This window comes from Ambystoma mexicanum, chromosome 7p, assembly GCF_040938575.1.
Source record: "Ambystoma mexicanum isolate Mex_15411 chromosome 7p, UKY_AmexF1_1, whole genome shotgun sequence".
In the NCBI taxonomy this organism is placed as follows: domain Eukaryota; kingdom Metazoa; phylum Chordata; class Amphibia; order Caudata; family Ambystomatidae; genus Ambystoma; species Ambystoma mexicanum.
In genome coordinates, this window is record NC_090939.1 from 52,610,847 (window position 1) to 52,624,645 (window position 13,799).

The 13,799-nt window shown below is 48.5% G+C and overlaps 1 protein-coding gene across 1 annotated transcript in view; it reads right to left on the reverse strand.

Moving 5' to 3' along the window:
• WDR3 (WD repeat domain 3) overlaps positions 1 to 13,799 on the reverse strand; it is a 386,077-nt gene that overhangs the window by 302,903 nt on the left and 69,375 nt on the right. Inside the window, exon 3 of the mRNA XM_069635757.1 lies at positions 7,157 to 7,366. Within this exon, the coding sequence (XP_069491858.1) occupies positions 7,157 to 7,366 (210 nt within the window). The remainder of the gene's footprint in view (positions 1 to 7,156; positions 7,367 to 13,799) is intronic.

The window sequence follows — 13,799 nt, forward strand, 5'->3', positions numbered from 1 at the left end:
TCTGAGCTTGGGTGGGAACCGACTGAAGAGCATCCTGGCGGAGATCGAGGGCATCAGCAGGCACTGGGCGAAGCTTCTCTGCAGGTGGGGCGTAGACGGTAGTGTTCGTAGAAAACACAAGCTCGGGCCGAGATTTAGGGTCTCGCCGCAGATACCGGAGGCGAGTAAGAAGGTGGTAAGATGTGTAGGAAGTAATGTGCGTTGCAAGGCTCTATTTGTGCGTGGATATTGGGGGCCTTTTATGTAGGGTTGCCAGGCTTCTCCTATGTAAGGAGAACTGCGATTTTGTAATGACTTGCATTACACTCTTATCTTAATATCCTTGTACACAGTGCCACATCGCCACCATAGACGTCTTAAAGCACCTTGGACTGCCCGCAGAGTGGTGTATTTTGCCCTCTCCAGGGGTATTCTGCGAAAGGAACAATTAGCAAGGAGACGATAAGAGGGCGGGGAATAGGAGCCTCAAACATAGAAGTGATGCAGCAGGGAAACCATTGTTTTGTTTTGTGTCAACATGGGTGCATGTCAGTCCTGTTAGGTGGACAATAGTTATAACATTTTGAAAGAATGTCTGTCAACGTGCTCTGATGGTTGTATTGGGCTTTCATGGCAGATTTGGAAATTGGAATACCGTGTTATTTTTGGCTGCATGATGGCTTCTAGAACGTGCCTGGCAAATCCTAGAAATTCTTAGTTTGTTGCCCTTTAAATTTGACAGCGGGCAGGCTTCAAAATGTTTCTTGAAAGCGGACATGTCAAGAGTTGGTGAATGCTGTTGTATAAACAAAAAGGTAGGGATTGAATGTTTGACTATGCTCACAGCATGTGACTATGCTCTGGAGTCACTCACCTTGTGCCCCTCATGCTTTGTGCTGACAGCCAAGTGGGGCAATTTATAAGAGATGGCTCATTTAACAAGCCATTGTTTTAATACAGTATGTGCAGTTGTGCTTAGAATTTTAGTGTTAAGAACTGAACGTTACGTGTGGTATTTTCATTCACCAGGCCACACGTGTCAGCTGATCAAACCTATGCAAAAGAGAATTAACGTGGCACACAGAAAAGTTGTGAACTATTTTCTTTATTTTCATGTCTCTTTGACACACCAAAACGTTTTTTGGTACATAACTTTTAGTTACATATGCAGCATGCCAGGGAAGGCATGTGCCCCCATGATACCAAAACAAACGAGTATATAGTCACACAGCAAACAGAGCTGCCAAACTGGGCAGATTGCACAGGCACTTCCTCAGTGGGCTCAGCAAAAGGTCATAGGTGACCTGCCCCACACATTTTCCAGGGCTGTCTGTCCACAATATATAAACAATGGGCAACAGCTTCCAGGTGCTAAGAAATGGCTAAGCACATTAGGCTCTATCTCCATTTTGCTCACATGGATTTAAGTGACATTCACAGTGGCCCACCATATGTGGTCTATAACTGCATTTTGTAGTTACAATCAAAGTAAAAATTCAGCAAAAAAGTTAACTGGTAAAAAGTGTATTTCGGCAAAAAATGACAGGAAAATCTCATAGATCCATCCGGAATACCGCGGTGGATTTTATTATTCGGTGGGACGACGACACTAGCCCTAGTTTAGGACTTATGGCTACTCCATGATCATCTTTGCCTTGCCCAGGAGAGAATGTTCAACTAGGTCATTAATGGCGCCCTTACATGAAACATGTAAAGGTTCTCCCAGAAAAATGCAAAAATGGTTTGCTGTTTGTTTTTGGTTTTGATGTTAAGTGCTGAAGAATCTATGGAATAAGGAACCCCTGGAAATCTCAAGGCATTTCACCTCTGCGATCTACACTTCCAGGCGCAATGTATATGACATGATGATCTGCCACAATCAGCCTTTTGGCTGCAGTGCATGTGCTATGGTTAAATGATTGGATGTTTGTTCTACATTATTGCAACCACTAACGTACCATTTTCTTGCTAAGTATTCTAGTGGCTGTTTTGGGACATGGACTAAATGCATCAGCTTAGCAGCAAGAGTCTTTTAGTTTTCTAAACAAGCCAACAACAGCCTAGCTTGCACACCAGATGGCACCTCAATACCACTTGGCACCTTGATTAGGAACGCAATGTTCACCATGCAGACAGTAGTCCATGGTAAATCAATGCAGTGATATGTGTGCAGCGATGATTTGTGTGCTGCCCAAGCCACCACTCTGTTGGTTAATGGCGTCTATGTGGTGCTCCCTTATTTAACAGCACGTACACCTGTTTTCTGATGTATCCAATGTCCATACAATAGCACACTTGTATGTTTTGTTCATGTGGCTCTGACGAGCATGCCATACTGTTCCCCCACTTAAACAGATAAAGCAATCAAAGAAGTTGCCTCAAATTGTACATCCACTAGGCCAAACGCCTTTCTACACTGCCACACCATGATATTAACTAACTACAGGCCAGCACTAATACAAGATGCTAATGCCAGCTCTGTTAGATGGAGAACGGGCCTGATCTTTCTTGCAGAAATAACCCCTGAGGCCTGTGGAATAGTGAGGAGGTAGTGGCTGAGGAACTTATGGACCCTTTACCATGCATTAGAAGCCGGTTTTGTTTAAAACGCTTCATCAGCTTATTACTAGTCAGGCTAAAGTTTCTAAGAGGTACAATCCTTTCTGTGTAGCATTTCCGTGCATTGTTTATTGGGTCTCTCTTGTGCAGTATCCGTCCTGTCTGTAGATATAATTCCCAAAAGATGTTTCTGTATTGGGTTGGGCATGCCCACACAGAGACCCAGCCCTTCCTCCTCGAAGATATATCGAAGATATACACAAAGTACAAAAATAGTGGCAGCGAATAAACATGGCTTAAATAGTTACAGAGATAAACACTAAACACTGTACAGAAATATATATTACAAGAGTACGAATTACTTTAATACTAACCCCAGCTTTAATTGCAATAAGCACTCCTGCAACCTTCCCCTCCGCAATCGCCTGCACAACATTCAGGTAGCTTTGCAAGCGAAGTTCATGATTATCCGCTCGCCGAATGTGGGTTTCTTGGAGCACCACCAAGTCTGGTTGGTATCGTTCCAACAAGTCAATTAATTTCTGGTGCTTCAATGGGCTTTTAAGCCCCCCAATATTCAATGACAGGCACTTGAACTAAGTGAAATGAGGTAATGTCTCCATGGGGCTGACAACAGTAGACTATTTAAAGCCCCCCTGGCACAGCAGTATCCCCTTCCCACCGGTTCCCCTCACCCCAACATATTGTCCCTTGCCCCACCCCAACTTCCCACCCTCCCCAATTGTCCCTGGGGGGGGGGGGGTCATAGTACCTATTGTATCCTGGAATGAAGAACCCCACCTGTGACCCCCCTTTTCTCCCAAGGCAAAGTGCGGTATGTCCTAATGCCCCCATCCGCTACCTGAACGGATGCAATTCCAAGATGTAACGCTCCATCTCTGTTGGTCATGCAATTACTTCTGCCGTGTTGAACTGTGCGACTCTATGTTCCTTTACCAGGCCTCTATGTCGCCGTTTGAGGATGAGGCCCTCTGAGATGGGCTCTCCAGTTCTCATTCCGTGTAACTCCACCCAGTCCCCTACGTCGATCCACCGAATTTCAATCCCATGATTTAGACTGTTTGATACAGGACACCATTGATTCTCGTGCCCCTTCTGGAATAGCTTCAGTTGCCTCTTCTTCAATTTGAAGAGGAGGAATTCCATTCTCCCGGGATGTGATCCTATGTTGTATCCCCTCCAGATAAAAAAACAGTCTATACGGGAATGTGCATCTGTATTTAATTTTGCATGTACGTAGAGCTCTGACCATCACCTGCATTTCTCTTGAGGGTCGTCAGCGAGAGATCTTGGTACAGCTGAATGTCCGCTCCATTATATGTTAATCGGACCGCTGTTCTAGCCTCTTAAAATATGCTCCTTTTAAAGGTACAGTGCACATGCCACCAAAACATCTTGCGGGCGGGCTCCTGGGTCTGTCTGCTTTGGACCAATCCGGTGGACTCGGTCCTGCCGGATGCCCTCTGTCTTCCCTCCAGCTATAAGGTTCGAAAAGATCTGAGTAACTGCCTCTGAGTTCCGGGTCTGTCACAGTTTCTGGCAGATTTCGTAAACTAATATTTGAGCTCCTCAAGCGGTTTTCTAAATCGTCACACAGTATTTCGAGGTTGTCTGTAATCCTAGATAAGTCCTCCAAAGCCATCTCGGTCTATCTTCTGTCAGTTCTTGTATTGCCTGCTCATTCATATCAACATGCTCGCCCAGGGATGACATTTCCTTACTAAAATCTGCAAGTGAATGTCCGATTTCTGTGGTGAATGAGGTGAAATGCGTCTGAAAAGAGGCACACAATTTGTCCTGGAAATCCTGAAAGCTTTTAGCAAAGTCCATCTTAGATGCCTCCATTTGGCTTTCTTCTGAGTGGAGTTCTGGCGAAAAACGCTCAGCTGTGTGATCTGTGGCCATGGTTCTATCAGTGTCCCTCCCTCAGAGTTTTTCCAGGGGAGTAGCCTGTTTTCAAAGAGGTTGTGTACGGCTGTCCGGTGTCTGCTTCTTCATACCTCTCGGCATGTGTCTAACTCTCAAAGTCACATATGAAATTCCGAATACCAACAAAGAAGCATGTAGCAGCGAGTCGGATGTTTTAGGGGATTAACCCAGTGGTTAAAATCTTGTATGTATTCTTCAGGCTCTCTTGACTAGGTACAAATGAAAGCAGGGATGTGCACTGTAGCATATAGCTCTCAATGCACCACTTGTATATTCAATCACTGCTGTAGATTAGCATATGTCCATTAAAGAACTCTGGAAGCGGGCAATCTGTACAATCCAGGTACCAAGTATTACTTTACCAGGAAATGACTCCTAACCTGTCTGATTTTGCAGCCCCACAAATGTGTCGACTCTAGGCTTTATTCCCTCACCTCCCGCTGCTCAATGTTGCTGGTTCGGCGCTCCCCACCACCGCAAGTTTCACCAACTCTCTAGGTCTTTAGATCCTGTCGCGGGTGAGCACCAACATCTTCCAGCTTCATGTGGATTCAGCGTGCTGCTGAACATGCTTCATTTAGGTTAGTGGGGGCAGTGTGAACAGTCTTTCCAACCTGCCCACGAAGTGCTACGCCCAGTTCCAGCATAGAGGTCTTGCTGCAGATAGGGGTCAATCCACTCTGTCCCCTGGCAAAAAACTGCTAGGAGTCATCCCTTGATGCTTGCTGCAGTCTATTATAGCCCCGGGGTGATCCATGGCAGAAGTGCTTCTAAATTAGAGATGGAACGCCCACACGCACATCTTCACAGTGCAGCGGCCATCTTGGAATCAATCTTACATAATTTTGACTCGATTTGCATGACATTGTTTTACTGTTCTAATTTGTTCTCGGTCATATTGTAATCTTCAATCATTGCGATACGTGTTCGGTTATCCTCAAATTGCTTCACAAACACCTCTTATGTTCACACTACTTGGTTAACCCTAGTGCTTGTATGTTTCACTGTGTTTTTATCTCCTCCCAAGTATTCATAGATTATAGGTCACTTGATTAACCACAATTTCATCCGCAGTCTTTTCAGGCGCTCCTTTCTCATTGGATGTTGAATCGTTTGAATTGTTTGTCATGTAATCAACAGCTATCATGTTAAGCTCCTTCCTTTGCACATCTATTCTATCCCCTGGTTTTAACAATAGTTGTGTACAGGGGAAATATGGCAATCTGTTGTGTTGCTCACTATGAAAATAAAATAAAGAAATTACAATTAAAATGAAGTAAAAATATACATTTAACTGGTTTTCTTTGGGGCTCTGTGTGTGTCTCATTCTACCACTTTACCACCCTCACTATTCCTGAAGTCCAGGCCTTACAGCTCAGCTACCTAGACAGAGTTTACCTAACTGGTTTTCTTTGGGGCTCTGTGTGTGTCTCATTCTACCACTTTACCACCCTCACTATTCCTGAAGTCCAGGCCTTACAGCTCAGCTACCTAGACAGAGTTTACCTAGACCCACGTGTCTAAACCCTGTTCTCTATAATAGGATGACCTCTCAGAACCCTCCTTCAGGGCAGATTCTGGAAATCCATCTTAATACTTGCAGAGGAAAAAATGCAGCAGCAGAGCTTGCTCATGGTTTTTCTTCGTTTGTCGTCATTCTCGTACTTCGGGATGCTTCCAATCAGAAAGTGGGGGTGGGGGGCTTCAAATCTTTGGGCAGTCACCCAATCAGAGGAAGAACCCGCATTCAAATCTTTCCCAGTCTAATACCAGGCATACACACAAGGTATGAATTGCGCAAGACTTACATCATTCAGGTATACGGCCAGATCGTGTCTTGCCCACCCTCTTCCTACAACACATGACTTCATCCATTTCCCTTTACATAAGGGAACAAGGTTTACATAAGGAAACTGCACCTTTTATTCTAACACAAGGCAAGCCCCCTAAGGTATCCTTTGGGATTCAACAATCAACTGAGCCGCGGGTTAGGTGGGATTACTTCACACAGGATATTGGTGGTACAGCCCAAACCCTTAGAACCCAAACGCCTCTCGGTGAGCACACAACAGTCTGGTCAGATAACGCCAGGGATGTGCAGTCGTTTGGGAAAAGGGTTGGTAAAGCAATCACAAAAAAGCAAAGAGTACAGGGACCCTGACCAGCGGTTATGTTTAAGAATTTAACCTTCACCAGCGCGTATAATTATGATCCAGACGGCCGGTCTGGAGCATGTGGCTCTTCAGATTGCTTGGTCTAGGACTCCCATGATTCCTCACCATGGACCATGGAGTGAAAAACAATTGACAGAAAAATGTAATAAACTGTCGGAAGATATTCTGAGGACACATGCAATGAGGATTTAAAAGCATCAAACATAGTAAAAATGTTTAAAAAAAATACTTTTCCCAAATAGCCGCCAATACTTTTTTAATGTTAAATATGTTTTATTAGGCCAAATAATGCACAGTGCATGATCTAATTAATCAATCTGCAGACCGTGGCATTATTCAAAGAGAAGAGTTCCCTTTGAAGCATGGATACCAGGACCGGCGACCTTGGTGCAATACTGCCTCCACTGTCATCTCATACTAGCTCAATTCCTCACTGCATTGGGCAATTCTCACAACTTTCCAAGCAGACACACCCACCTGCCCCCAACACTCACCTTTGAACCAGAGACCAGCCTGCCCCCCAGGTGATCGAAGCTCAGGGTGGTTACGGCAGACTTGTGCCCGTTAAAGGTAATGTTGCTCTCGCCACTTAAGAGGTTAAAGATCCGGATGGAGCCGTCCTCATAGCCAACAGCCAGGAAGAGTCCATTTGGAGACGGACACAGGTAGGTGACCTCCTGCTTAAGCCCAGGAAGAATGAGGACCTACAAGAGACAAAGATAACAAAAACAGCCTCTTGAATCATCACAACACACTAGGTGGCACTTGTCTGGAAAAAGCCCCCTTGCACTAAAACATTTTACATTTCTCTGCACATCTAAAAAAAGATTCTGGTTAGAGAGCCATGCAAGTGCAGCTACTCTGTGCGCGCTTTGAGGTGCACCTCGGGATGGGGTTCGGCAAGCTCATTATGCTAAAGTTCCAGCACTAACAAGCGGAGGGGGAACATCAGACCACATGTCCTTGTGTACTACTTGCCACGGATGCTGACACCACAAGCCGTACAGCCCACAGGAACATATTAGGAGTGCATTTAAAAGAAGCTCATCCCGCTTACGAGGCAGCCGGGGAGGATGCCCTCCAACTTCATCTTAAGGTGGGCTTGCACAGGTCCGAAGCAGCAGCCAGGCAGAAAGCCTTTTTTTCAGGCCAGCCGCTGGGTGCTGCAGTGATCGCACATCAAGCAACTCTAAAGAGATACATTTCACGAGGGTTGATTTCACAGGAAAGGCTTGAGAGATCAGCATCACATGTGCATACAGAATGCTACGATGATAAACCTGAGGTGAAAATCTAACTGCAGTGTCCCCACCGCATACAGAACCAGACAGAGCACTTTGAAGTAACCTGGTTAGTATGGAGGTGAGCAATAAAACAATAAAATGAGGGGAATCCCCCGTGGCCTAGAACGCAAGATATAGGAAATAATAGGAATGGTCCTGGGCTCCGAGGAGGGGGCGACGGTAACCCTGGAGTGCATTGCGCTGGGGGAGGGAGCAGAGGACCATGCTCGGTTCTGGTGCGGTTGCACTATTACGGTGATGAGGCGAAAATACTCGAAAAGGCGAGATGTATGGTTAAAGTGGAGTACGGAGATAACAGAGTGGACATCTTTCAAGACTTGTCAGCGCATACACTATTGAGGTGTAAGGAATGCGGACCCCTCACTAAGTGGCTTGAGGAGAAGGGTGTGAGGTGCAGATGGGGCTACCCCTCTGTGATGGTGTTCGAGTGGGAGGGGAGAGATAGCACCTGGTCACGGAGGAAGAGGTCAAGCGCGTCACAGAGGAAGTGGTAGGGCCCCGTAGTGGAGCTACCCAAGAGGAAGGTGGAAGCGGGACAGACCCTTGGCGTAAAGCCAGAGGTCCGCATTGGGGAGGCGCAAAGTACTAGGGGCTGGGAAGTTCCAGAAGCTTAGCACCCCATCACCCCCCCCGAAAGAGGACATGAAGGGGGCAAAGAGGACCTCTCTAACTCGTAGGTTTCTTTCTTTTGGCTAAGCTCCAGACCCTGCTCCTGGCTCCTCTCCCCGTCCTGGTTGAAAAGGGAGGGAAGAGAGGGGTGGCGAGGAGGGGGCACTTGTTTACTATGAGATTTAAAATGTGCTTACTGATGTGGAGTTGAGGGGAGGTGAGGGTGGGGTGAAAGGCGGGTTGAGTGGGGAGTTAAAGGGAGGGATCCAGGTGTTGTTGGAACGTTGACTGGGCAGTGGTACAGGTGGCACTGTGGGAACTGGGAGGGTGAAGGCGGTGGCGGGGGAGATTAGTAGTGCGACCAGTGCAGGGGTCGAGTTCCTGGTGGCTTGACTGGTGTGACCTTAACGGTAGGGACACAAGGCTGAATGCCTCAGCGGGGTTGGGAGAGTGGTCGTGGCGAGGGAAGAGGGAGATTTCATGCAGAGGTTCATTCAGAAAGGGAAGATAGGGCTCCTATTGGGGGACAGGGAGGGTAACCGGCGAAAAAACGTGAAAAAGGGTTATGGCTGAGGTGAGGTTTACATTAAATGTAAAGGCACTAAACTCCAGAAATAAGAGATCGCTAACGAGCAATAGGTTTCACAAGCAGCGACTGGTGATCCTCTTCCTAAAGGAGACCCACTATAAGCAGGGGGTGGAATCTGCAATCAAGGGTAAGGATATTGGTATGACTTATTGTGCCTCTCACAGGGATCATAAGAAGGAAGGGGTGGGTATCTTTTAGGGAAAACATTTAGGTTGACAGAGGTCCAGATCAAGAGGGGGTATGGGCCAGTTTCTGGGGATAAAGGGTCTCGATGAGGGAGGCCACGCTATATACAGCCAACGTGGGTGGGTGAGATGTTTGCGCCAGAGATTTGGGATGTTGGAAAGCTGGGCATAGGGGGCCATGATCCTTGAGGGAGACACCCGACGCGGCGCTGGAGGTCAGCAAGGGGGGGGGGTGGAGGGCCGAGGACAGCAGATAAGGAGAACATTGAATTCCAGAACTTCCTACAAAACCACTACAGGGTCGACATCTGGCAGGGCCACTTTTCAGGACCAGGGGGTTACACATTCTTCTCTCCCCCTGCATCAGACGTATACCAGGATAGACCTGTTGCTAGTCACACAGGAACAGGAGGGAGAAAGCAAGCGGCCCTAAAGTCGAGGTGATAACCTGATCAGACCAGGAGCTGATAGCGGCGGAGTGGAAGGTAACAAAACCACCCCAGGGGCATTTCCACTGGAAGTGCAATGATAACCTGGTGAGGGATCAGGTGTTCCGGGACCTTAGGGAAAGAGGTAAGGGCGTATTTTGAAACCAACGATAATGGGAAGGCGCGCATGGGGCTGGTTCAAGTGGAACTTAAGACCACGTTCAGGGGATTTCTCATCACGGAAGGGTTGAGGAAGAAAAGGGAGAGGGGGCTGGTTCAGGCCAGGCTCCGGGAGCTTTGAGGACCCAACTGGTCCAGAAGTACGCAGATAGGGAGAAACTCCTAGGTGAGATGAGGGATAGGAGGCAAGAGCTTCACACAGTATCAATAGGGGAATTGGTAAAGAGGTTGAGGTGCACACAACAAAAATACTACGAGCGAGGCGACGCTGTGGGATTGTTTCTATCGAACAGAGTGAAGGGGTGCAGAGTGGAGAGGAGAGTAGGCAGTGTGCGGGGTGTTTTTGGGGGTATGGTGGATAGAGGGGAGGACATCTTATCTCAGTTTGCGGTTTACTATTGGGAGCTCTACACCAGACCGGTAGAGGCAGGGGAGGAGGAAGTTCACAATTATCTTTCCGGCCTGCAGCTCCACAAGCTCACAGTGGCGGAAAGTGAAGCGCTCGAGGACAAGGTTACGCGGGAAGAGGCTTTACGGGCGATCCAATCAATAAAAGCCAGAAAGGCCCCAGGTGAAGGCGTGTTTAGCGCAGATTTTTACAAACAGTACCAGTCTTTATTGGCGGGACCCCTGGCCAAATTGTTCAACTCTATTGTTGAGTAGGGCACCATACCATCGACATTCCTCCAGGCTTTGATAGCAGTTATTCCAAAATCGGGGAATGAGCTGACCAACTGTGCCCTGTACAGCCTCATCTCCCTACTAAATGTGGACGCAAAAAGGTTTGCCAGGGTGCTTGCCCTCATTTGGAATTCTGCTTTCCCCGGTTGATCCATGCGGATCAGGCGGGCTTCATAATGCATAGACAGGGGGAGGACAACACGCGTAAGACACTCATGTTCTTAACACACCGTTGGTGGTGGGAGAGGGGGGCACTGCTGCTGTCTTTAGACAGCTGAGAAGGCCTTCGACCGGGTGAGCTGGGCCTTCATGGGGGAGGTCCTCTCGACCATAGGGATGGACCTGAGATGGACCCGAGATGGAAGGGATGGTTCGCACCTAAATACTCAAATCTGACTGCCAAGGGGCGCTGTTGCGCAGCAGAACCATGCAGACGTGAACCTCCATAGCTCTCGGACAGCAGAAGACATCCTGCTAAATGAATCCTGTTTTGCCCGCACTTACAGGTGAAAAAACGATTGCCCCGGACAGCGGAACACTGTGGCTGCAGACCGCTGCATTCGAGGTGAAAATCGCATAAGGGAACCCTGAGAAAGACCGCCGGCAGCAAAGTGGCAGCAGGCGCCATTTTCGTATTCGGCGTGGCAGCAGAGCGCAGAAACATTGCCGGCCCGACACCAGCAGCCTCTTCACAGCCCCTCCACCCCACAAGATGGGCAGGCTGCAGGCCCCACAAGACAGCAGAGCAGTGTTTAGACCGTGCAAGGAGCAGTGGCGGACCCCACATCAGGTGCCCCTCCCCTCCAGGTGGGAGAACTCCAACAGCGGATCGCGGGGCAGCTAGGGACAGTGTCCCAACACAGACAATCCAGCGGCAGACCCAGGTGAGAGGGCCTGGGGCGGGGGAGGGGTCTTCTAACCCACTAGGCAGCAACAGGACAAGGAGTGGGGGGGGACAGGAATGGATACACAACTGACGGTGGTCACACAGAAGCTTACACACCTGGAATGTAGGGCAGAAGACAAGGAGGGAAGAGAAAGGCATAATAACATTTGCATTCTTGGAGTGCCAGAAAAGGAAGAGGGGACCAATATGGAGCTCTTCTTGGAACAATGGCTAACGGAGCTCTTCGACCCAAAGCAGCTCCCCAAATTCTTCTCAGTGGAAAGGGCAGACAGAATGCCAGCGGGTCGCCACATCCCTGGTGCACCTCCCTCCCCCAACCCCCCACCATAATTGCACGTCTTCTGAACTACAGGGAGCGGGATGCGCTGTTGCAAATGGCGTGGGCCACTGATCCCATCATGTAGAATAGCTACCGGATCAGATTCTTCCCATACTAAAGCAGGGAGCTCCAGAGAGCACGCCAATCCTTTGAATCGTTAAAAAGAAAGTTGCATTCACTTGACATGAAATACAAACTCTTCTACCCAGCACAGCTCAAAGGTTTAACCCCAAGGGAACAGTGCACCTCTACAATAATCTGAAGGAGGCATGGTCATGGCTCGAAATGAACATCCTCTCATCGACTGGACATCAGCCCCTGAAAGGGTGACCCAGACGAGAACTGGACCCGGGCCACTCCCAAACATTGTTCGAATCGCAGACAGCAGGGCAAACAGCTCCCTTTGAAGCCATGCTTTGCAGAGGGCAATGGATGACTTGGCACCTCAAAAGGTGCCGGCATACATTCTTGCAAAGACACTAGGGAGTAAACAACTTTAGCGGCTATAGATCCGAACTGGAGGCTCGCAAGAACAGCAACAGCGGGCAGCCAGCAAATAGTAGACATGGTTCTTTCGCACCCGTTTGGGAGAAGGGTGCTTCAAGTTGGGGAGGAGTACAGGGTGGCATGTGGGAACATTTGGTCAACCGTTGTTGGCCCAATTACGGTTGTTTTGGGTACGTAAGGTATGCAGGGTATAGGGACACCCTACTAGTGGTGGGGATGAAGGAGGCAGAGCTAACGGGCGGCAGGGATGGGAACAGAAGGGGGGGCACTATCAGGGTTGAAGCATGGTTTCTCTGGGCTGATGGCCCATAATGGGAAAGTCTCGGTGATGACCTGGAATGTAAACGGGTTGTGCTCAAGTGTCAAAAGGTTACTCCTACAATTCCTCAATAGGCCGACCCCTGACATTGTATTCCTTACTGAGACTCATTTAGCAGGCCTGGAGTGTACATTCTTTCTCAGATCCAACTACAGGGTGGCTTTCCACACAGGTTTTGCTAAGGGCTCCTGGGGGACGCTCATACTTTGGCACAAAAAGGTCCCATTCCAGCTCACAGAGGTGAAGTCCGACCCCCAGGGGTGCTATGTTTTGGCAAAGGGGGAGTTATGGGGTGACACACTGGGAATGGTAGCAGTATATGCACCCCCTCTGCTCACATCCGATCTGTTAGCGGAACTTTGAGGGCTCACGCTTCAAAGCCACACGGATGCTTGGATATTAGGGGGGGAAGGGGACTTCAATGAGGTGATGGACCGGGGCATAGACAGGACATAAGTGGGTACCAGAAACCCGGGGGCCTGCACTTAATTGCGCTCATTTGCTGAGGCTCTGGAGTGGATAGATGCATAGCGATGGCTGCATCACAATGAGAGGGACCATTCCTTTTTCTCCGGGTACACGCATCTATGTAAAAAATTGACAATTTTTTCATCCCAGCGAACATGATGCATCGGCTACTATCGTCCAGATATCTAGCCAGAGAGATATCAGACCACTCCCAGTTAGTCATGGAGCTTAAGAACGGGATAACAAAGCCCATAGGGAGCTGGCGCCTCAACACTTATTTGGGGAACCTAAATTTGTGGACTGTCTGGCACAAAATCCAGGGAGTACTTTGAAATAAATACAGGAACGGTCAATGGCTCAGTCACACTTTCGGAGGGGTATAAGGCCACATTGCGGGGGGGGTGGCACTTTCACTGGTGACAGCTAAGTGTAAGAAGCACGCGCATGAGGTGGAGGAGGCGGAGAGCAAAGTGCAACAGACAGAAGAGGAATTTCTCTCATCCGGGTCACAGAAGGCCAAGCGGCCACTAGTCATAGCACGAGAAACACTGCGTAATATGGCACTAGACAATGCCGGGAAGCGCACTCGGCCAGACAAAGTAAAATCCAGGGATAAAGGGGGGAAATTGCTGGCCTGGCTT